The sequence below is a fragment of the Canis lupus genome, chromosome 3 (genome assembly GCF_048164855.1).
Source record: "Canis lupus baileyi chromosome 3, mCanLup2.hap1, whole genome shotgun sequence".
In the NCBI taxonomy this organism is placed as follows: Eukaryota; Metazoa; Chordata; class Mammalia; order Carnivora; family Canidae; genus Canis; species Canis lupus.
In genome coordinates this window covers 79,197,754-79,221,003 of record NC_132840.1, presented here as the reverse complement: position 1 = coordinate 79,221,003, position 23,250 = coordinate 79,197,754, and the positions used below count along the sequence as shown (strand labels likewise).

The following is a 23,250-nucleotide window of genomic DNA, read 5'->3' as shown; positions in this document are numbered from 1 at the left end:
GCAGAGTCCTTAGGGGGCCTTGAGATCAGACCTACAGGCATCCTGAGAGGCCTTTCTGCTGAAGTTCAAAATCTCTGTGTGGATTCAGTTCTTACAAATAGGAGGTGACTAGGAGGAGAGGGAGTGTCTCTGTTTCTTTTTCTCTCTCTCTTTCTCTCTCTCCCCCCCTCAAATTGACTCTTTCCCCTTGTTCTCACAGAATGCCTTTAGTAAGAATGGCAGCTGAGAATTCCTCTGTGACAGAGTTTATCCTCTCAGGCTTAACCAACCAGCCAGGACTCCAGATTCCTCTCTTCTTCCTGTTTCTAGGTTTCTATGTGGTCACGGTGGTAGGGAACCTGGGCCTGATAACCCTGATTGGGCTGAATTCTCACCTGCACACCCCCATGTACTTTTTCCTCTTCAACTTGTCCTTCATAGATTTCTGCTATTCCACTGTTATCACTCCCAAGATGCTGATGAATTTTGTCTTGAGGAAGAACGTCATCTCCTACGCAGGGTGTATGACTCAGCTCTTCTTCTTTCTCTTCTTTGTTGTATCTGAGTCCTTCATCCTGTCAGCAATGGCATATGACCGCTACGCCGCCATCTGTAACCCACTGGTATACACTGCCACCATGTCTCCTCAGGTCTGCTTCCTCCTTCTGTTGGGTGTCTATGTGATGGGGTTTGCTGGAGCCATGGCCCACACAGTGTGCATGGTAAGACTGACCTTCTGTGCCAACAATCTGGTTGACCACTACATGTGCGACATCCTTCCCCTTCTTGAGCGTTCTTGCACCAGCACCTATGTCAATGAGCTGGTAGTTTTTGTTGTTGTGGGCATTGATATTGGTGTGCCCACAGTTACCATCTTCATTTCTTATGCCCTCATCCTCTCCAGCATTCTCCGTATTCATTCTACCAAGGGCAGGTCCAAAGCCTTCAGCACCTGCAGCTCCCACATAATTGCTGTTTCCCTCTTCTTTGGATCAGGGGCATTTATGTACCTCAAACCATCCTCTCTTTTACCTATGAATCAGGGGAAAGTGTCCTCTTTGTTCTACACCATCGTTGTGCCCATGCTCAACCCACTAATCTACAGCTTGAGGAATAAGGATGTCAAAATTGCTCTGAAGAAAACACTGAGCCAGAAACCATTCTCTTGAGAAAGGAGTAATACTTAGGAAAGGGCCTTTCTTCCTTCCTTATATGATTCAGGTTCCACTGGTTACATGGAGGAAATTTTAACTTCCTCCTTTCCACTTTATGCATCCTTTATTTATTTTTTTTTAAATTTTTATTTATTTATAATAGTCACACAGAGAGAGAGAGAGGCAGAGACATAGGCAGAGGGAGAAGCAGGCTCCATGCACCGGGAGCCCGATGTGGGATTCGATCCCGGGTCTCCAGGATCGCGCCCTGGGCCAAAGGCAGGCGCTAAACCGCTGCGCCACCCAGGGATCCCCTATGCATCCTTTAATTTAAGAAGATTCTTTAATCTAGGGTACTCATATTTAGTGGACCTTAAAGTTCCTTTAATTCAGTTCCCTCATATTTCTGAGAATAGATACAAGTTTATATACCTTCTCCAAGGTCACTCAGTTACCCAGCAGCAGGACTGTGACTAGGATATAGGCTTTTGATTTCTAATACTAGTTGTTTTCCACTATGGCTCACTTTCTTCCTCCATCAACACTGGAAGATTTCATTTCAAATGTGAACTGATCTAGGATGTTAAGATCTGGTTCTATCTACAGAAATTTCATGCAACTTTTCAAGGGCTAATTTTAAATACCACATTTTTGCAAAGAAGGTAGGAGGTATAAAACTTTGTTGAGATGGTCTTGGCTAAATGACCAAATTCTTGAAGAATTTTACACAGTACTTGGGGGAAGTATGCTGGGACCCAGACAGCAGGAAGCATGGTTACTCCTAAGACAGTGGTGTGGAGCTTCAGGGACTTGGACTTTAGGGGATTTGGTCATGCTGGCTGGACAACCGTATAGAAAATATCAAGGTCATGAAGTACAGGATTTGGGAATTTTTTGCACACAATAATTTCCTTGTTTCAAATTGTGCTTTTGAAACCTGGGTGGAGAAGTCTGAAGCTCACGGTGGTCAGCTAAAAATCAGGAGAATATTTCAGAACCATGGAAACTTTGTGTTACAAGCCAGTAATTAGGTTAGCACCACATAGCAGCCAGTCAACAGAGGAAACGACCACGGACTGTTATGGTACTGTATGTGATAGAGATGAGTGAGGTGTTCTCTGTGTGCCTCTCTAGATCAACTTTCTATTCCTTTGTACCTTACTTCAAGTACTGGGAGGCATTTCCTAATGGATCTTGTCAATGGGCTCCCTGACCCTCTGGTTTCTGGCTGGGTTAAGCCAATGGCAGCATCAGCAGAAGAAATCAGAGGACAAGTGGAACATGATATTGTGATATTTATTTCCCTGACTTCCAGTGGGCTATAGTAACTGCCCATTTCTAAGCCATTGTCAGTAACTGCTCCTTCGTCTCTTTATGCAAAGGGATGGTAATGCTGCTGCTGCTTGCTTCTACCATCCTTCTCTGGTTTCTCGTAACCACCATTTTGCCTACACCTATGCAAATAGTGCCCTTGTTACATTTTTCCGGGAGTCATCTTTTTTCTGCTGGGACTCTGACACACCCTTCCAGTATAGGGTGCAAGGATTATACAGTTTAGGTTTGTAAATCCACAGCCTAATGGTACTGTGTAAAGGGAGGCAGAGTTACTTCTTGGTTTAAAAGAAAATTATAAGTGGTAAATATGTCTTTGAGAAACAACAATATATGAAAGACTCTGAAAATACTTTCGATTTATGAGATTCTCTTCAGGAAAATTCTCTTCTATTTGTAAAAATGAAGTCTGGATGCGTATATAGTTACATCCTTTGGGAAGGTACAGATCAGTAAGGGTGAATTCAAAAGAATAAAAATGGAACCAGGGAACTGTGTTTAGATGGCACAGAACACAGGACCAGCGTAGAATTGGGATGACTGGGACAAGGGAGGGAAGAACAGCATAGAGACTCAGAAAAAGCAGAGTAGGGAATTGAGAGGTAGAGTCAGATTTGAGCCTAGTTTTTACTCAGCAACTATGTGACCTCATGCAAGTTACCTGATGTCTCTTTCTCTTTGAAGTCATTTCCACAGGATTATTAAGAGAATTATTTCTTTCTGAATTTGTGTATTCTTTCTACATCCCATTTACAATATGTATTTATTCATACATTGACTGGGCAGTACATGTTCATGGTATTTATAATTATTACCAAAAAATACTCAGTGAAAGGAAGTCTCTCTTTACTCAATTTTCTGGTCCTTCTGTACCCTCTCCAGGGTCGGTCAATGTTGCTTATTGGTTGTATGTTTTAAGACAGTCTTTCTATGCATGCTGCTTGTGTTAGCCAAGATGCAACAGGGAGTTACTCAGATCAGAGGGCTGAAAACTATCAATAGAAGGGAGGAGGAGAAGGGAAAAAAGCAGGGATGGAATATGTTTTGTTGCTGGAACCAGCAGTTCCTGCCAAGGAAATGCCAGGTTAGGTGTTTCCCCTGATAGCTCTTTGTATAGGCCAGTCTGAGCTGATTTGGAGCTGAGGACCTGTGCAGAAGCCCCCCCCCCCCCAAGTTGTCCTGAAGTTACCTTTAACTAATTTTAATAAGATTTTCTCTTATGGGTAGAGTTTTCCACTGTATTTTGAACATTCAATGTATGCACTAGCATGCTGACATACCAGATATATGCAGTTGAACTAAAATACCTAGGTAAGAGAATATGTATTAAGTTCCTTACTGTATGTACAAGACCCTGTCCCTGCTCCTAATACGCTAAATAAAAGCTTCCTGTACTAACCCCACAGGCAGATCGTGTTTCTATCTTCTTATTTGTAACAAGTAATAAAAAGTGCTTTGCTTTTGGGGCACCTGGGTGGCTCAGTAGTTGAGGGTCTGCCTTTGGCTCAGGCCTTGATCCTGGGTCCTGGGATTGAGTCCCACATGGGGCTCCCTGCAGGGAACCTGCTTCTCCCTCTGCATTTCTTTTTGTCTCTCTCTCTCTGTGTCTCTCATGAAGAAATAAATAAAATCTCTAAACAAAAAAAAGTGCTTTGCTTTCAACACTTCCTTGAGTTGTGTTCAATTCAGTGTACCCCAATGGCAAACCTCTTGAGTTTGGTTACACCTGCACATACATACACACAACCTTGTCCTTGTTTTCAAAGTCTATGAGCAGCTGCTTTAACATGTTATCTACCAATGAAAACTAATATGCAGGGGAGGGAATAAAGGGTTGTTATTGGATAAATAAGTGAATAAAAAAGCAGGAAAGATGTATATGAAGGATTGTGGATAACCAAAAAGAGGCAGAGAGAAAAGCACACTGTGAAAACAAGGGAGTGTCAGCTCTGGTTATATAAGTGTGTTTCCCAAGACACAGTTCACAGAATTTGTTTTTGCTGGTCTCTTGTTTCCAACTTGATTTTTATGATCACATAAAATTCTTGTATATGCATGCATTATATCTCATTAACAATTTTTTACTACTGTATATTACTTTTGTTTTTCCAAATTATAAACAATGGTTAGCAGACTTATTCAATAACTCTTTGAGTTTTCCTCTAATTAGGATATGTTTTTAGACACAGAATTACGGAATGACATAAGATTGTTGAATATTATTCCAAAATTCCTTCTTTAAAGTTCATCTCAATTTATACTCTCACAAGCAGTATAAACATACTCAGATGGTCTACTCTTGGCCAGATCCTGTACCAGTAAGGGTGTCACTCATTAAAAACTGATTACCTTTAATTTTGACAGTGGTGGTGTTTGTACTACTGTCTTCTCCTTTTACAGCTTTTATTCCTTTCTACTTCATGAACTACCACTTGTGGTATCTGAATGGATAAAGAAAAGTGGGAGCAAAACTGAGAATGTTTTTTTCTGTCTTCTTTTTCTTTATTATATATTCCCTGTAGAGGAGGGAAAATTATTTTCCTTCTAAGTTTTTGACTGAAACTCCCCTGTGATGAGAGACTGATTAGCAGGAGAAAAACAAAGAGAAGTTTAATAACATGTATACATCCTGTATATATAGGAGATACTCAGGAAAAACAACCCAAGCCACCAACTTAAATACCATCTCCAGCTAAAGGCAAAAAAAGATGTTGCGGGGGAGGGTTGTCACTTACAGAAAAGGTTATCAGGCAAAGCCCAGTAAATGATGGTATGGTTGTTACGCAGATTTAAGTTGCTACCTTCTCCATTGATAACAGTTTGTAGAGATTTAGTCATCTCCCTCTTCTTGGTAGAGAGGGGGAGAAACTCTTAAAAATGGAGATTTCTCTTATAAATTTCCCTCACAAAGGGAGCAACTTCTATCCAGCTGTCAGAGCTTCTTCTGTCTTTGTTTTCTTAAAAAGAATCAGATCAAGATCATTCTTAGGCCAAAAAGACATTTTGAGGTGGCAAATTCTGCTTTACCTCATCCCTTTATTTCTTAAATGGCTTTTTCTTGGCTTCATCATAACTCTGGTAATCTTTTTGGTCCAAGGAAGGAAAGATAGTCTAGAACTTTCCCTTTGTGATAATTTATTATGAAGTATCCTTCTGGATTATCTTTCTCCCACATCTCTGTCTCTTTCAGTGTCCCTACCCTGTATTCTCAGAGCACACTGCACTTCACCTGTTAAGTGTTGGTCCAAATGCAGGGCCACTGCTCATTTGCTTTTCTATATACATCCTCACAACAAATCAGACTGTAAGTTCTGTGTGAGCAGGGTCCTTGTTGTCCATTTTGATATATCCTCCACATCTAGTGGCTGTAGCTGAGCCAGACTCTAGGATTTGTAAACCCAACTTTCCACTCCTTTTTATAGTCAAGCATAGTGCTGTATAAAATGGTTAACTTTTTCTGGCAAATTCTAAATCACTCTCTGATTGAACATTGGCTCTGAAAGCAGTTTTATAAAATACCAACAATCGTGCATTCCCTCTGTACTGTCCATTTTCGCTCATATCTGAGAAACAACAAATTAAAAGAACAACTTGTATGATGAAAAAAAAAAAAAAAGAATCATTCATGTACGAAGCTCCCATTTCCCCCAGAATAACAGACTAAGCCTGAAAGATTGTGTTCAAAAGATAAACTAGAAAAAAGTCACCAAGACCATAATCCGATTCTTCCTTGTTGATTTTGCAGGGCACAGTACTGCTTTCCTTTTTCTTTACTGTCACAAATTAATATATTCTATATCCTGTCAAAATTGCTTCTGGGGACATTTGATAATACAGTTTTTGGAACTTTGCAAGTTCCTTGTAGTTTTATTGGGGAAAATTACTACTTTTCCCTTTGTTTTTTTTTTTATAATTTTTAAAAAAATTTTTATTTATTATAGTCACACACACACAGAGAGAGGCAGAGACACAGGCAGAGGAAGAAGCCGGCCCCATGCACCGGGCCCCATGCACCGGGAGCTTGAAATGGGATTCGATCCAGGGTCTCCAGGATCTCGCCCTGGGTCAAAGGCAGGTGCCAAATCGCTGCGCCACCCAGGGATCCCTACTTTTCCCTTTGTAATTAAAGTTAGGGAGAGATATTTTAGAACTATGAAATGTCTTGTTCCTTTTCAATTTTTCACATACCAGTTTTAGCATCCATTGATAATTCTTGCCTCAATCAGTATTACTCTGATGGTTGAAAAGTGGAGATTTTCTAACTCCATCAAGCTTTCATTATTGTTAGTTGGTACTTTGTCAGAAAAAAATCTTTCCTTCTGTACTTATTTACTTATCCATTCACTCATTCATCTGTTTATTCATTCATATGATTGTAGGCTCATGCATTTCAATTTTATCCAATGGGTTATGATTCATTATTGTCATTGCTTAAGTCGTTGCTAAGTTTGTTCCTGATTTATCCAGTGGGAGCCTCTTCAAACTAGTTCCTATATTCTTTTAATATATCTCTATTAGATTTTGAGCCTTTGTTGCTTTATAGCAAAGCAGTATGTTTCAGGCTTATTTTGTAACTTTCCTGCCCCAGCATTGGTTCTATTTAGAGATAAATTGTGTTTAAACCAAAATATGAATGGTAGGTGAAATGAGCTGTATATAATGTAATTCTGCAAGTAAGTATCTAATGAGAGAATATTCATGTTTATAAAATATTCTTTTATATGTTTTTTTCCCTTGAGGATGCCTGTCTGTGTACAGGTGATAGACCTGGTCTCTGTGAATGGGCCAACACTCTGTGTCTCAAAGTCCATTAGCCCTGAGTGTCATAGGTGGTCTTCTTCTCACTGTCTTTTACCAACTCATGTGATAATATCATCAGGTTCCCATCAGTGATCAGTGAGACCACATAGAAGGAATAAGTAGGCCTGGATTGAGAGGGGAAACAAGTCCTGAGACTCTTGTCCACACAATTGGGTTTTGATGCCACTCAGTCTAGCTTCCTTAAACATAGGACTCCTTGTCCCATTTGCTTCCTTCCTTCATATTGTACCTTGCTTGCAGTGACTACCCTTCTCCTTTCATTCTAAATTTCCAGAATTACAGCTGAGAATGAAGGTGGACAAGACTTTCACACTCAAGAAACTCATGTTCTTCAAACTCCAATAATGTCATTTTGGAAACTTTAGGTCCTTTGGACTTTACGTACAAGTTCTCATTTAATCTTCTCTACAAGTTAAAGAATTTGCTTAGATTGTACAATAGCAAGTGGTGGAGTAAACAATTAAATTTAGACTGCCTGATTCTAGAGCCCATATTCTCAACATTTGCTGCCTTCCAGAGGTTCAATCTGTATGTGTAAGAAATAGCACATATATTCATCATGTGTAATGTCCAAGTTCCTGCTGCCTTTGAGCTAAGTAAATTCATACATTCACTCTCATTTAGAAAAATTTGCTCAAAATATATGTCAAGAGAAAGATCCTAAAGATTTTTCTACTTATTTATTGCATTGAACTAATAGGGTCAGTAATATAAGTATGTGTGGGACCTGCTGAACTGTAATATGAGTGAGAGGGGCACTAACCAACTGAGCCACCCAGGTGCCGCTACAGTGTTTTGTTTTAAATTTATTTTTTAAAAACAATAATTCTTAAATTTGCAAAAGTAATGCTCAAGTACTATAGGAATACTATAGGAATATTGAAAGTAGAGAAAAGCAAAAGATAAAAAAAATCCATGATTCTAAAAAAAAAAAAACCATGATTCTATGACCTAGAGAAAACTACTTTTAGTATTTTAATGTATACTCTTTCAGAATATTTTTCTCCATGTGCAGTTGTGATGGCTTAGACCATTTTGCAAACACTATATATATCTATACACCTGTGTGTATACACATACACACACATATGTAGATATATATATATGCATATATATATATACAACAGAGACAGATGTGATCATATTAAGTACAATTTTGTAACTTTATTTTTCATTCTGTAACACATTGTAAACAGCCTTCCATGTGATTAAATTTTTATCAAAATCATTATTTTCAATGATATTCATTGTATTTAAAGCTAAAAGGTCTATGGAATGATACAAAATATTTCTGTTTGCTGCACAGAAAGACATTGCTTCCTTCTTTCCAAAGAGTTTTTTAACAGTGATATGTTCATCTGATGATCCTATATTTCTTTTCTAAATTCTAAGAGTAGCTCTGTCTTTGATTTATTCTTAGTGTCAATTCTGCATATTCCTCCCACTACCTTAGTTCAGTTTTTCTGGTCTCTATCCTTCTCTTTCATCTTTTATCAGAAGTCAAAGGCAAGTCTAGACATTCTAGCCTTGTTTATGCTTTAAACTTCTCTTTCCCTAGTGAAGAAATGTTTACATCCCAGGCAGGTAAATAAAGAAGCAACCATTTCTCTTCCCCTTTATCTTTCCTGCTCTAACTCAAAGGAAGAGGATAGTTTACAGGACTGATGAGAAATTGGGTGAATGAGCTTATGTGGCTTAGTGTGTCCTAGTCCCCTTCTTATGGCCTCTCGCCCCATTTCTGGTTAGGACAGGCACATTCTCAGTGCTCCCATTCATCTGTAATCCTTCTTCGTTATAAGAGAATACCAATTGTTGTGCAGCTTGGTTTAGACCCATATTCACTAATTTAGTCTGTGAAGTGCCATAGGAAATTACAAGGTCTTACTTGTACATCCAAGCTGGGTCTCTCAGTCAACTCTATCAGCATCAAAACTGATATAAATATGTGTGGGACCTGCTGAACTACTGTACTATGAGTGAGAAATTAGACTAATTTCTAATTTCTCAATTGATTCTGGAATCAGAAATGGATGAGAGATATTATTTATTATCATCATTAACCTTTCCCAACTATCTCCCACCCCTCCCTGCCATGTATACAGCAATTCAAGTCTCAATATCATTTGCCATTCCCCAAATTTGCAGTGCTTTTTTCCTCTGATGGACTTTTAAATTATTTTTTGTGATTCCCTTTGCTCAGAATGTTCTCCTAATTTTCTCTGCTGGTAACCTTCTACTTATATTTAAGCCTAATACCAATGCATTTCTAAAACCATATCATAAAACAGATTGTATATTTCCATAGTAACAATGTAATAATTGGAGAATGTTTTTGAATAAAGAACTAGCATAAAATAACCTGCTAAAAATCAAATATATACTTTTTGGAATACTTTATAATGACTTTTTCGGGGAAAATTATTTCCCGAGTTTTAAAAAGTGTACAAAAAGCTATTCTATGTATTGATTTCATATGAAACATCAAAGGCAATAAAGTGAATATAGAGTCCATGAAAAACAGAAATCTATCATAACACTGCCCAATTTAAACAAACACTAGCTATTTAATCATTAATAAAAATAATTATTGTGCCATAAGCTTCCTTTGATGTTAAATATCATCCCTTTTATTATTATTATTATCATTATTTTTTGCTATGACCCATATTGCATAAAAAATTTGGCCAGATAATTCATTGAATACCTTTCTGTTTAGCCAGCAAAGTTATTCATTCAGTAAACAGTGTAATGAAGTTTATTAGAAAAGATGAGTCACTGAAGAATTGAAAGTTTTCAAAACTGTGTAGGAATATGAAGAATTATCTGTGGAATTGGAAATGTTTGTTCATTTATCCTCCAAATCATATCCAAACATTTCCATGAAAGGGGAATATCATTCAAAATAGAGCAAAACTTTGAAAGAGAGTTTGTTATATCCCTCTAAGAAGGTAATTTTGATAGATGTGTCTGCCTTCATCCTAGGAATAAGAGAAATTTGTCTCATGGCCTAAATGATTTTCTGTCTCTACTCTCTTGTCTACAGCTTCCTGAATGTCCAGTTCCTATCATACTAGCCAGGATTATTGACTGCAAACAGCAGAAATTGATTTGGGTTAACTTTGGCAAAAGATGGAATTAATTGGGGTTTATTAACAAACCCATAGAGCAGGCCAGAGAATTAGCTTTTGGAATCCAGCAGGATCTAGGGGAAATCAGGTGGTGGAATCACAGCCAAGTTATACCACAGAACCATCTGGTTAGGCTGCATTGGTTCCTTGTATTGGTACCACCAATACCCAATACTCATTATCACTGGTAATTTTTCTGTCTTTGTCTTTGCCAAAATGAAATATAAATTGTTCCTGTTTCTTTGTGTCACTTGCCCCAGACTTAGAGTCCTGCATAGAAACATCTGACTGACTGAGTTCAGTCTTACTTTCTTTGGGGAAGCTTCACAGAAGGCTGAGTCTGGTTCCAATCAAGGCTCACATAAAGGCAGATTCCTAAACATGGAAGGAGGACTAATGTTGCAGTCAATACTTCTAGTTAGTTATGTATAAGTATCTGTTTATTCTAGGTACTAGGTATATAACTAGATTATATATATTTGAAAGGGCAGGGATTTTGTATCTCTTTTGATTGTTGCTATATTCTTAGAGCAAAACACAGGCTCTAGAATGTGGTAAATGCTCTCTATATGCCTATTGGACCTTCTCTCTTTCTACATTTCTTAAGTTATGTCTCTAATTCATAGTCTTTCCCTGTGGCTGATGCTGACTTTGGTTAATACCTTTAGATCTATCCTCCTCCATTTTACCTATTAACTCTTCACTTGTGTCTAATAGGCTATCACATTCATAGACTTCCTCATTTCAACTATCATGTTTTCATTTCTAAAAGTGCTAGTTGATTGTTTAAAAAAATCTGTCCTGTCAAGTTTTGATGGAGCCTTCATTACACTTTGCTCTTTTTTTCTGAACATATTAAATAAACTATTTTGTATTCTGTCCCTGATAAGCCTGATAATTTTGCAGGCCTGGTCCTGTAGCTTGTGGTTTATCATTAATGATTATTTTCATTTCTGGTGGCTTATTTTGTGTTTGTTTAGGGCTTTTCATTAAAAGTTCATGATCCCCAGTTAGTTATCTGGGGAAATTCTTTGATATCTGGAGCTAATCTATATTTTCCAGAGAGGAAATATATATATATTTGGTTACATTTGTAATATGACTTTTTTTTAACCTGGAATGAAGAGGTTGTTAGAAGTTCTCAGGAGATATTTTATCTCTTTCTCTTCCCTAGAGCCAAGGCCATATCAGACACATATCTTGCCTTCTTCCTGTGTGAGTTTTTTTTATTTCTCTAATTTAGCCATGGAAAATGTTTCTTTGGGGATCCAGGATTACAAGTTAGTAATGATTCCAAACTCTCAGGCTGCTAAGGTTTAGTCATGAATGGACCTATCCCAGGATTTATCCTTTATGTCCTGCATAGGCAACTGAATTAAAACCCAACTCTGGGCCGTTGGCAATCTGCTAGTTCCCCCAAGGCAAATTCCAGGTCCAGTGCTTGTGTACCCCTCTGAATTATTACTTTATCTTTTGTCTTTTGCTCTCATGGGAATTCATTGAGTCTCTGCCACCTCAAACATTAGCAGATAGATGATTTTTGTATTTTACCCAGAATTCTTAGTTTTGTTCTATTCAGAATTCTTAGTTTTGTTCTTTCAGGAGAGATTTTTCTGAGTATAAAGTTTTCAAGAGTACTGGAAATAGCTGGGCTTAATAATACATATTGGATGATGAATAAGTTAATAAGTTGATTTCTACTCTAATGAATAGAGATAATTAATTCTCAGTCTTTCATTGCTGGGCCATTGCTGCACATCTGATAAATTGTTGTTTAAAGGGGGAAATATAGAAGATATGAAATTATGTGTACTAGAAAAATTATGTGTACTAAAAGGAAATGCCTATTTTCTACATAAAAGTAAGCCTAAAAACATCTAAATATGGAACCATAGGAGATATTCTGAGTAATAAGGGGGAACTGGACTAAGTAATTCAAATTTGTACTGAAAAGTCCCTGGGCCATTTCCCTTGAGTATTTTTCCTTGATGTCTACCAACTAGCATACAGGTCCTAGAGGGCTTCTGCATCTTCTTAATATTGGGTAAATGACCATAAACTTGCTGGCCTGTGGCATATCTGGAGACAAGGCCAGAGGGTTCCAATATGATTGTCCTGAAGTCTAGAGGATGATAAAAGAGAAATAAGAGTGGAAGGGGTCAGGAGAGGGAGAGAGAAAGAGAGAAAAAGAAAGAGTGAGAGAGAGGTAAAGAGAGAAAAAGAAAGAGTGGGAGAGAGGTAAAAGCTGTACCCTTGTAGGGCTGAACTTTAGAAGTCAGATAACATCACTTCTGCTATTCTCTTTTGGTTGGAGAAATCCCAAGTCCTTGCTTAGATGCAAGGGTAGGGAATATAGATCCTATCTCTTTATTTAAGGAGTGTCAGTCCTATTGTACCAAGAACATGTAGGATACAGATGTGTGTATATGTGTGTATATGGGTATGTGCTGCTATGGTCATCTTTGGAAAAAACAAAACAATCTTCTATACATATGCACATTGTACAGTTATAAATATTACATTAGAAAACATCCAACATAATGGCATAATACCAGGCACTCTGTAGTTGTTTCATATCCATAAATTCTTTTGCCCTTTGATTTCCTCCCTTTAAATAAGAAATAAAGGGAGTTTTCAGAGATACAAAATGGCTGAAAAATAAAAATGATTTTTTTTTTTAAATTCAAAAGAGACACACAGAGAGAGGCAGAGACATAGGAAGAGGGAGAAGCAGGCTCCCTGTGGGGAGTCTGAGGCAGGACTCGATCCCAAGACTCCAGTATCATGACCCGAGCCTAAGGCAGATGCTTAACCACTGAGCTACCCAGGTGCCCTTGTTTTTGTCTTTTTTGTACATGCTATGATACTGAATTGTTAGATCAGTAAATTCTCATTTTACAAATTAGGGAATTAATGGCTCAAAGATGCTTTGTAATTTTAGTGTTGAAGTAGTTTGTCAGGATGATTTATTAAAATATTAATTTATTTTTGTTCTCGACTTACGTTAACACTTAAGTATAACACAAGGATATAGCTTGATGGGGGTGCCTGGGTGGCTCAGTTAAGTGTCTGCCATCGTCTCAGGTCCTGATCCCAGGGTCCTGCGATGGAGACCAGCATCCTGCTCCCTGCTCAGTAGGGAGTCTGCTTCTCCCTCCCACTTGTGGTCTTTCTTGCTTTCTCACACTATCTCTTTCTCAAATAAATAAATAAAATCTTTTTATAAAGGGAAATAGCTTGATGAATTTTTACAAACTGAACACATCCATGTTATCAGTACCCCTATCAGAAATAGAATATTGTCAACAACCTTGAAGTATATCCTTTTCCAGTCACTAGACTCTGCAAGACCAAGCATAAATAATGGTTATCTTTCTTTTTTAAAGACTATTTATTTATTTATTTATTTATTTATTCATGAGAGACAGAGAGAGAGAGAGAGGCAGAGACACAGGCAGAGGAAGAAGCAGACTCTATAAAGGGAGCCAATGTGGGACTCCATCCTGGGACTCCAGGATCACGCTTTTGGCCCAAGGCAGGAGCTAAACTGCTGAGCCACCCAGGGATCCCAAATAACAGCTATCTGACTTATAACACCACAGATTAGTTTCCTTATTTTTGAAATTCATATGAATGGAATCATAAAGTGTGTACTCTTTATGCTTGGCTTCTTTTGCTTCATAATAAGTTTGTGACCTTTATCTATGCTATTAACTTTCATGGCTGGGAAGCCTGGGTGGCTCAGCGGTTTAGCATCACCTTAAGCCCAGGGCATGATCCTGGAGACCTGGGATCAAATCCTACATCAGGCTCCCTGCATGGAGCCTGCTTCTCCCTCTGCCTGTGTCTCTGCCTCTCTCTCTCTCTCTGTGTCTCTCATGAATAAATAAATAAAATCTTTATTAACTTTCATGGCTATTCGGAATTCTTTTTTATTAATATCAATTTATTATCCAGCATATAGCTGATTGAAATATGGGTTACTTTCAGTTCTTGGTTATTATGAATAATGGTGCTATGAAACTTGACATGTCATTAGATAACATGTGTATTTATTTTTATTGGGTATGCACCTAGGAGTAGAATCGACTGTTCAATATATATGTGTATGTCCAAATTTGTTAAATATTACTAATCAATCTATTGTTCCATAAACAATGATACTCAACAATGTTGTATCACTCATATTATGATCACAATGATTATAATGTAAAACTGTACCAATGCTTAATCCTTGTACCTACATAATTCTTCTCCCTCTATTCCCCTTCTACCTATTTTAGGAAGGTAGCTAGGGTTTGTATTTCTTTGCTTTAGGGTTTTTGGAAACCCTAAAACAGCTTGCAGCAAGGGCTCTTCCCATTTTTGAACATAAATCTACTGAAGATATAGTATTGGTTGGTCAGGAGGAATAAGTTCAGTTAAGGAGAACTTTGAGGGCAAGGAGGGTAAAAGATACTCCCTTAGAATGAGGATGGAGGTCAGTGGGTCTAGGAGGCAGTGGGGGCCAGAGGACCTGAATAGCTGCTTATGCTCTTTTTAGTAGGGTGACCATATAATTTCTTAGCCAAATCCAAACACTTTTAAGAGTGAGACAGTGTGCTATTAATAATTACAGGGATAATAGATGTAAATCAGAACTATTCCAGGAAAACTGGGATTATTTTAGGCAGTCTCAGTTAACTTACAAATGCAGTTGCTGACATGCCTTTGAATGTTTCTTAGAATATTCATGTAGCAGATCATATGGAGAGCAGCTTTGTCATCTGGAGAATGACAGGATTAAAACATTTAGGTACATCTCCTGTTACATCTTGGCCTGCACGTATCTATGGAGTAACTTTATGCAGGTGTATGTGTGCTTCCTTGCATATGTGTTGTTATATTTTAATCTCCATATATAGCAAAGGCCTGTCTGTGGCCCTTAATAGATCTGAGGGTAGGTGGTGCTTGTGGTGGTGATAGTGTGGTGTTTCCACTGTTCTGAGCAGCTCAGGCTGTTTGAAACATTTTGTCTGAGGTGCTCTCTGTAGCATCTACAACTCTGATTTAAATTGTTGTCTATTACCAAATTCCCTTTGAATATTTGGAAATGGTGGCTAAAATAAGTTTGAGGTTATTTTCCTTTAAAGTCAAGCTTAAGTGCTAAGAGTTAATGGAGAGGAAAAATAAACCTCTCTCACTCAGTAGTGAATGGCGTGAAATCCCTGGAGTAACAGGGAAGTTTGAGTAGAATACCTGAGTCCCAAGATGCTAGGGAAGCAGCATAATCCAGGCTGTAAACAAAGACAGTGCAATTCCTTCCTCACAGAAACAAGTCTCTGAGAAATTCCCAGGGGAAATTGTGTCTAAGCAGGCCCCTGAGATCAAGTAGCATAAACTTCTCTGTGATATGCCAGCTGGGGTTCTGGTAAAAATGAAAGTTGCTATTTTATATTTTCTCCTGAAGTTGGTGTAGACCATCTGGGAAAATCCACAAACAGAAATCTTATTCTATTCCCAGAGTACCTTGGTGATTGGGGTCTGTAAAAGGTCTAATTCTCAGCACTGGGGGACTCAGAGGAGTTAACACTTGAGGCTGCTTGTTTTATGCAGGAACACCATTTTCTCCTTTGAGCTAATGGGAAAAAAGATTGCATAAGGCCCAGCACTGAGTGGGACCAGGGAGAAGGAAGGTGAATGTCTGAATCTCATCATTCCTGATGATTTTCTTTTAAACCCAGACATCTAGAGTATATCGATCCCTTCCCTGCTTTCAACACTTATTTTAATGTAAGATGGAGCGAAGGGGTTTAGAGGAAGAAGGTAGTATGTGTAGAGACAGTAGGGGGCACTCTTGGCTTTCCTTTTATGGTAGGAGAGGGAGGCAGAGAATGGGTGGAGACAATGGGGGACAGGAGAGCTCCTGCCAGGGGAGCTGAGATATAGTCATGGGCATATTGTCAACAACCTGGCTGAGGGAGGAGGCATAGATGAGTAAAGAAAGTAAAAAGGTAGGACATCCATATATGGGCTCATCTTCTAGAGCCTTCTTCCATCAGTGATGCTTGTGACTCTCATCAATCTATGTATTTTATCACTTGTTTCCACAGACAGCTCCCTGGAAGAGAATGACTCTAAGAAACAGCTCCTCAGCAACTGAGTTTATCCTAGTGGGATTATCAGAACAGCCAGAGCTCCAGCTACCCCTCTTCCTCTTGTTCTTAGGGATATATGTGTTTACTGTGGTGGGCAACATGGGCTTGATCACCTTAATTGGGCTGAATTCTAGCCTTCATACTCCAATGTACTTTTTCCTCTTCAACTTGTCTTTTATAGATCTCTGTTATGCCAGTGTGTTTACCCCTAAAATGCTGAATGGTTTTGTGTCAGAAAATATCATCTCTTATGTGGGATGCATGACTCAGCTATTCTTCTTCTGTTTCTTTATCAATTCTGAATGCTATGTGTTGGTATCAATGGCCTATGATAGCTATGTGGCTATCTGCAACCCTCTGCTGTACACGGTCAACATGTCCCCACAGGTTTGTTCTCTGCTGATGTTTGGTTCATACGTGATAGGGTTTGCGGGAGCTATGGCCCACACTGGAAGCATATTGAGACTGACGTTCTGTAATTCCAACATCATCCACCATTATCTGTGTGAAGTTCTTCCTCTCTTGCAGCTCTCTTGCACCAGCACCCATGTCAATGAGTTGGTGTTTTTTATTATTGTGGGAGTGGTCATCACAATATCCAGCATCAGCATCTTCATCTCTTATGCATTGATTCTCTCTAATATCCTCCGTATTCCTTCTGCTGAGGGCAGGTCCAAAGCCTTTAGCACATGTGGCTCCCACATTATTGCTGTTGCTTTGTTTTTTGGGTCAGGGGCATTCACCTATTTAACAACCTCTTTTCCTGGATCTATGGACCAGGGTAAATTTGCCTCAGTCTTTTATACCAATGTGGTTCCCATGCTTAACCCTTTTATCTACAGTTTGAGGAATAAGGATGTGAAACTTGCCCTGGGTAAAACCCTGAGAAGAGTGCTTCTCTGATGGTTCTGTTTGTATCACTTAATTACTGGTAAGCTCACACTCAAGTATCTTTTTACTTACAAGTACAGAACCTTCCATCTTTTCTTTTCAAGTAGGGTCTTTTCTCCACTTTACAAAATTGGAAGTTTCTTGCTTATACTCTTCTTGAAGATTATACTACTTTGTACCATGTAAATTGGTTCATTGCTTGCAATTTAGCATCTATTAATTGTCTACTATTTACTAGACTCTATACTACATCCAAGAGATGAATAAGATGAAGCTCTAGGCCTTTCATCCTTTTCTTGGTAGGATAAATGGGTTTGTCCAAGCAATATTTCTTCTTTTTATTTGAAAGATTTATTTATTTACTTGAGAGAGAGGGGGGGGGAGCATGTGGGTGCGGAGAGAGGCAGAGGGAGATGGAGAGAGAAAATCTCAAGCAGAGTCCCCACTGTGCATGGACCCTGATGTAGGGCTCCATCTCATGACTCTGGAATAGTGACCTGCGTCAAAATCAAGAGTTGGATGCCCAATTGACTGAGTCACCAAGGTGCCCCTGTCCAAGCAACATCTCTGGTTGCAAGATGGAGCAAGTAATGGTATGAGAGTCCAGGAGAGTGAATTTGTTTTCTTCAGTTATGGGAGCAGCTTTACCAAAACCAAATGTAGATACCTTGGTGCCATAGGTAAGATAGTCTCCCAGCTTCTTGAGAGGTTGCTTGTCTAGGGATGTCATAAATCATCTCATATACATACATATACACACAAGAGAAGGCCTTGCACAAGAGTTCTTTACATGGTTTGAAATGTAAGGATAAAGCAAAACTAAAGTCTTTCATTTCCAAGTTTCAGAACTCTTAGGGCTCGGAATGGTAACCATGGCGTAGGTGGTTTTGTAATTGGGCCAATTTCTTGGGCTCTGTATGCTAAGGCTGAAAGCAAGAACAAAGGAGAAATTCCATGGATTTCTGTGATTATGTTAATTGCTATCTCTATCTTGCCCTGGAAATACTGTGTACATTATGGGGTGTTTAGGAAAATTCTTTTATTCTTTAAAGTAGATTTAAAGTTTATTGTCTCTAAGAATATGTGTGTGTGTGTGTTTATGTGTATATATGTGTATGTGTTATAGTTAAATATTAGAGAATCAGGAAGAAAGAGGAGTCATATTACATTTTCTACTTGCAGGGAAATTTGGAAGTGATCCAAATCTTGAGCGCCAAAGTCCACTCTGTACTCTTCAGCTGAAGAATCTGCTATTCTATATCAAATAGTTCATTTTTCAAGGAATATAACCTCATAAACTGTCCTTAGTGTAAGCAGGAAGGTGAATCTTGGGCCAGAACAACCCTTGTGCAGAGATGGGAGGGTGGAGACACAGTATGGCCAGAAGAATGGGGCTGAGTAGAGGCTAGAACTTGGGGTGTCCTTGAGAAAACTCCCTGTGAAGAGTATTTGGTACTTTTCTTTTGGATATGGTGAGAGTCATATAAAGTACTGAGTTGATGTACTTTGCTTTGCTTATATTCTCTAACTCTTCCATAAAATTAGATTGTTGTACAATGTGAATTGGTATGAGAAACTAGGTAGCAAAGAGCAATTACAACTGCTGATTGTCTGGGCCTAGTTGATTTCTACTCTCCAGAGGATTGTCTGTGTCTAGGTATGTGGGGATCTTGGGGACATTAGGAAAGAGTCAAGAATAAGTAAAGATAAGAGCAAGTATACTATGGCACAGACAAAGAAAAAATTACCATTGGTATAAATGAGTAGGAATAAGGAATAAGTCAGAACTATAAGGATATGAATGAAAAGGAATAATTATGAAATAAATGCATTACGTCTCCCAAATATCCTTCCTTGCATTCATTACATATTCGCATTGGGGTGAGTAGGGGTGATAGCATAAATTTGACTAACTGAGACACTGGCTTGGATCTTTTGGAAAGCAGTCCCTTTGAAGATGTGAAATGACAAAACTCAGAGGTACTTTTGCTGATTCTTACAATAGCTAGACAAGAGATATTTATTGCTCCCACAGGAAAGACAATATTTTGCAAATTCCAAAAACCTTCACTCCTCTTACAAGGATAAGTCATCCTTTGGTCCTTATAGGTTGGTGTTGAGGAATTGTTGGTTCTCAGTGGTCAACAAACAGGAACACATTTAGGAGCTTCTGTTTTATAGTAACTGAGAGACCTAATTTGATACTCTGTGTCAGATATCCTCAAGTAAATCCCTCTACCACAATACCAAAATGCTGTCACCCGATCATACCATGACATTTTGATTTTCAGCAAAGGAAGTTTTCCCCTTTAAGAACCATTATTAAAGCTGGGATTCCTGTGGGTCCAGTCCTTGGTTCACTTCTATTCTTGACTTTTCCTGAGGCATCTCTTCAGCCTCTTTGGCTTCAACAACCTTTACTTTATTGTGACTCTTAAATCCATAACTCTGGTCTTGATCTATGATTATGATCTATAATCAATTCTAAATTAGAAATATAAAGATGTTATTCATGTTGATGTCCAAATACAATTTTGTAATGATTATATGGTAAAATAGTTTTGGAGTATAAAAAAGAATAATCTGTTCTTGATATCTACACATTGTCCTACAGTATAAACAGGTGGGGAAGCACAGAGATAAGTGATAGACACCAAATAGCAGGAGAGAGAGTCAAGGAGAACTGAATAGAGCTTGAGAGGCACAGCCTAGGTGTTTCTCTATATTCTGTGGAGCAGATGGGAGGATATCTGTCACTATGGCTCATTCTTGGCCCTCAGCCCATGTATTAGATAGAAAAACACATTACCCTCTCGTCCCTCACACTTCCACAAATGAAATCAATCATTTACTAATTGCTTCAGCTGCTAATAACATGAATCTGACTGCAGTGACTTAAAATCATGAGGATTTATTTTTCTTTAATATAAAAGGCATCTAGAAGTAGGCAGTCCAAGGCTGATACGGCAGTGTGAGTCAGCAAAGACTCAGATCCTCTCTCTTTCCTCTTTCCTGTCTCAGTAGTGACTTCATTCTTGCAGATGCTTCATGGGTTCCATATGGCTGCTAGAGCTCCATGTCCACATTCTAAGCATCAAGAAGACACAAGGACAAAGAAAGGCAGATGATGCTTTACCTATTGAATGAGTGACCTCCTCTGACATCTTTTTAGCCAGCCCTACCTACAAGGGAGACTAGGCAACTTAGCATTTAACTTCAGGACATTGCCATCCTGGGAAGAAAGAATTAGGATTTTGTTACTCATTAAGAAAGAAGAAATGGCTATTGAGTAGGCAATTAGCAATCTCTATCAAAGAATAGGTTTGGTTCCACTTGCCAGGAGGAAACAGTTAAGAACTGAGCACTTTCCACTCCTATTTTTGCTTTCTTACTTACTGTATTATACTAGAGGAAGATAGATTAATCTGACAGATAAGATGGGAAAAGAGACAAGTTGGTGATGATGGAACTGTACCCATGTCTCTCCCTTACTGACCTGTTGGTACTGAATTAAGGCAAAGTCTTGACAGGGACAAGCGAGATTTGTTCTATTTCATTTCCAAGTCCTCCTCCTATCCCTTATTGGGTGAAGTTAGAGTCCAGGTTCTGGGAGGGGGCTCTGAGTCCTGGCATATTTTCCTAATCAGCTTTGCTATTAATAAAGCCTGTAATGATATTTTGATCCTCTACTGGCTCCTTGTACTTTCTCACTAGTTAGATCTCACTGGGGAGGAAGAATGAGTGATTACTACTGCTAAATCTCCCACATGATGGTTATCTTTGAACTTTTAGCATAAGGGACTTCTGGGAACCAAAGCTCTCATTTTTTTTTTTTTTTTTATGCTTTTAGATCTTCTCCCCTTGATCTGTGGATTACTGGAAACTTTAGAGGAGGAACAAAATTCCCTCTTTCTATCTTAGATTCCTTCACTTAGGCCCTAAAAATAGAAGGACAAAAGACAGACTAAAAAGAGAAAACATAAGTGTGCATGTTAACACGTGTATCTTGCATACAGGAGTACTCAGTGATGAGTAACTCCAAGGGTCAGAATCATGAAATGGGCCAAAGACACGAAGAGAAATCTCACAGAGGAAGACATAGACATGGCCAACATGCACATGAGAAAATGCTCTGCATCACTTGCCATCAGGGAAATACAAATCAAAACCACAATGAGATACCACCTCACACCAGTGAGAATGGGGAAAATTAACAAGGCAGGAAACCACAAATGTTGGAGAGGATGCGGAGAAAAGGGAACCCTCTTACACTGTTGGTGGGAATGTGAACTGGTGCAGCCACTCTGGAAAACTGTGTGGAGGTTCCTCAAAGAGTTAAAAATAGACCTGCCCTACGATCCAGCAATTGCACTGTTGGAGATTTACCCCAAAGATACAGATGCAATGAAATGCCGGGACACCTGCACCCCGATGTTTCTAGCAGCAATGTCCACAATAGCCAAACTGTGGAAGGAGCCTTGGTGTCCATCGAAAGATGATGGATAAAGAAGATGTGGTTTATGTACACAATGGAGTATTCCTCAGCCATTAGAAATGACAAATATCCACCATTTGCTTCAACATGGATGGAACTGGAGGGTATTATGCTGAGTGAAATAAGTCAATTGGAGAAGGACAAACATTATATGTTCTCATTCATTTGGGGAATATAAATAATAGTGAAAGGGAATAGAAGGGAAGGGAGAAGTAATGTGTGGGAAATATCAGAAAGGGAGACAGAACATAAAGACTCCTAATTCTGGGAAACGAACTAGGGGTGGTGGAAGGGGAGGAGGGCGGGGGGTGGGGGTGAATGGGTGACGGGCACTGAGGGGAGCACTTGATGGGATGAGCACTGGTTGTTATTCTGTATGTTGGTAAATTGAACACCAATAAAAAATAAATTTATTATAAAAAAAAGAAAAAAGAAAAACTCCAAGGGTAAGTTAGAACTTGGGCTTAAGTAATATCTTAACAAAAGAATAATAAATTTGTAGGAAAATGGAAAGACGGAAGAAAAGGACTTTGAGCCTCGGGGCGGGGGTGATGTGTGTGGCAAACTGTGGAAAGGTAAAAATATGGGGGGAAACTAATGGATGGTAAGGGCTAATTAGTAGGGTTTATTATGTAATTCTGCTGGTGAGGTCTCTGGGCTGAGAAGTATCTAGAATTGTCTCCAGTGATTAACTTCTGTCTTCCTCATAAGGAGAGAAGGGGACACACCTTTACAAATTTATATCTTGCTTTTGGGTAAATAGGGGGAAGGAAGAGAGTTTTTCTTGTATCTACTTTTTCTTAAAATTGTCTTCAGCTCAAAATAATCCTTATGCCAAGAGTGGCATGTTTTGGAGTGGCATATTCTGCTACCCTTCAAAACAATACCAAGAACAAAGTTCCTAAGAATATACAAAATATAACCCAAATAGAGCCATGGACTGAGGTGCTCACTGAAAGTTAATAGGGTATTTTGACAAGAAAAATTAGGCTAAAGAATCCATAATATCACAGAGAAGCAAGAAGACTTGCTTATCTTATAAAATTTGCCCAACCATTTACGGGTTCAACAGATAGTCACTAAATTCTCACTAAGCTACAGGTAAAAAGTTCAAGATTTCACTTTATGGGATCATTAGGACCTGAAGCTATCTTATGTTTCCATTAACATGTACAACCGGGTGCCTTAATTGATAAACAGAAGTGATATTAACTGATACAGCTTTCTGAAATTGAGAATACTAAATTAGAACATTTGCCTAATTAGAACAATTTGACATCTCCTTGGAGGTAAGACAAGAGTATCTACAAGCT

The 23,250-nt window shown here is 38.6% G+C and overlaps 2 protein-coding genes and 1 long non-coding RNA gene across 4 annotated transcripts in view; all 3 read left to right on the top strand.

Annotated features, from left to right (window-relative positions):
* LOC140625545 (uncharacterized) overlaps positions 1-23,250 on the top strand; it is a 54,634-nt gene that overhangs the window by 4,928 nt on the left and 26,456 nt on the right. The gene's annotated exons all lie outside the window — the stretch shown is intronic.
* Positions 201-1,148, top strand: LOC140625536 (olfactory receptor 8B8). The gene has a single exon (XM_072812875.1). It carries the CDS (start codon positions 201-203, stop codon positions 1,146-1,148), a length of 948 nt encoding a protein of 315 aa, XP_072668976.1.
* LOC140625531 (olfactory receptor 8B4) lies at positions 14,604-17,454 on the top strand. 2 transcript variants are annotated; one of them, XM_072812855.1, is made up of 2 exons: positions 14,604-14,623; positions 16,536-17,454. In XM_072812855.1, exons 1-2 carry the CDS (start codon positions 14,604-14,606, stop codon positions 17,452-17,454), a joined length of 939 nt encoding a protein of 312 aa, XP_072668956.1. The 2 variants fall into 2 exon arrangements, with proteins under 2 accessions (XP_072668956.1, XP_072668964.1); XM_072812863.1 differs by lacking the exon at positions 14,604-14,623 and having other exon boundaries at positions 16,522-17,454.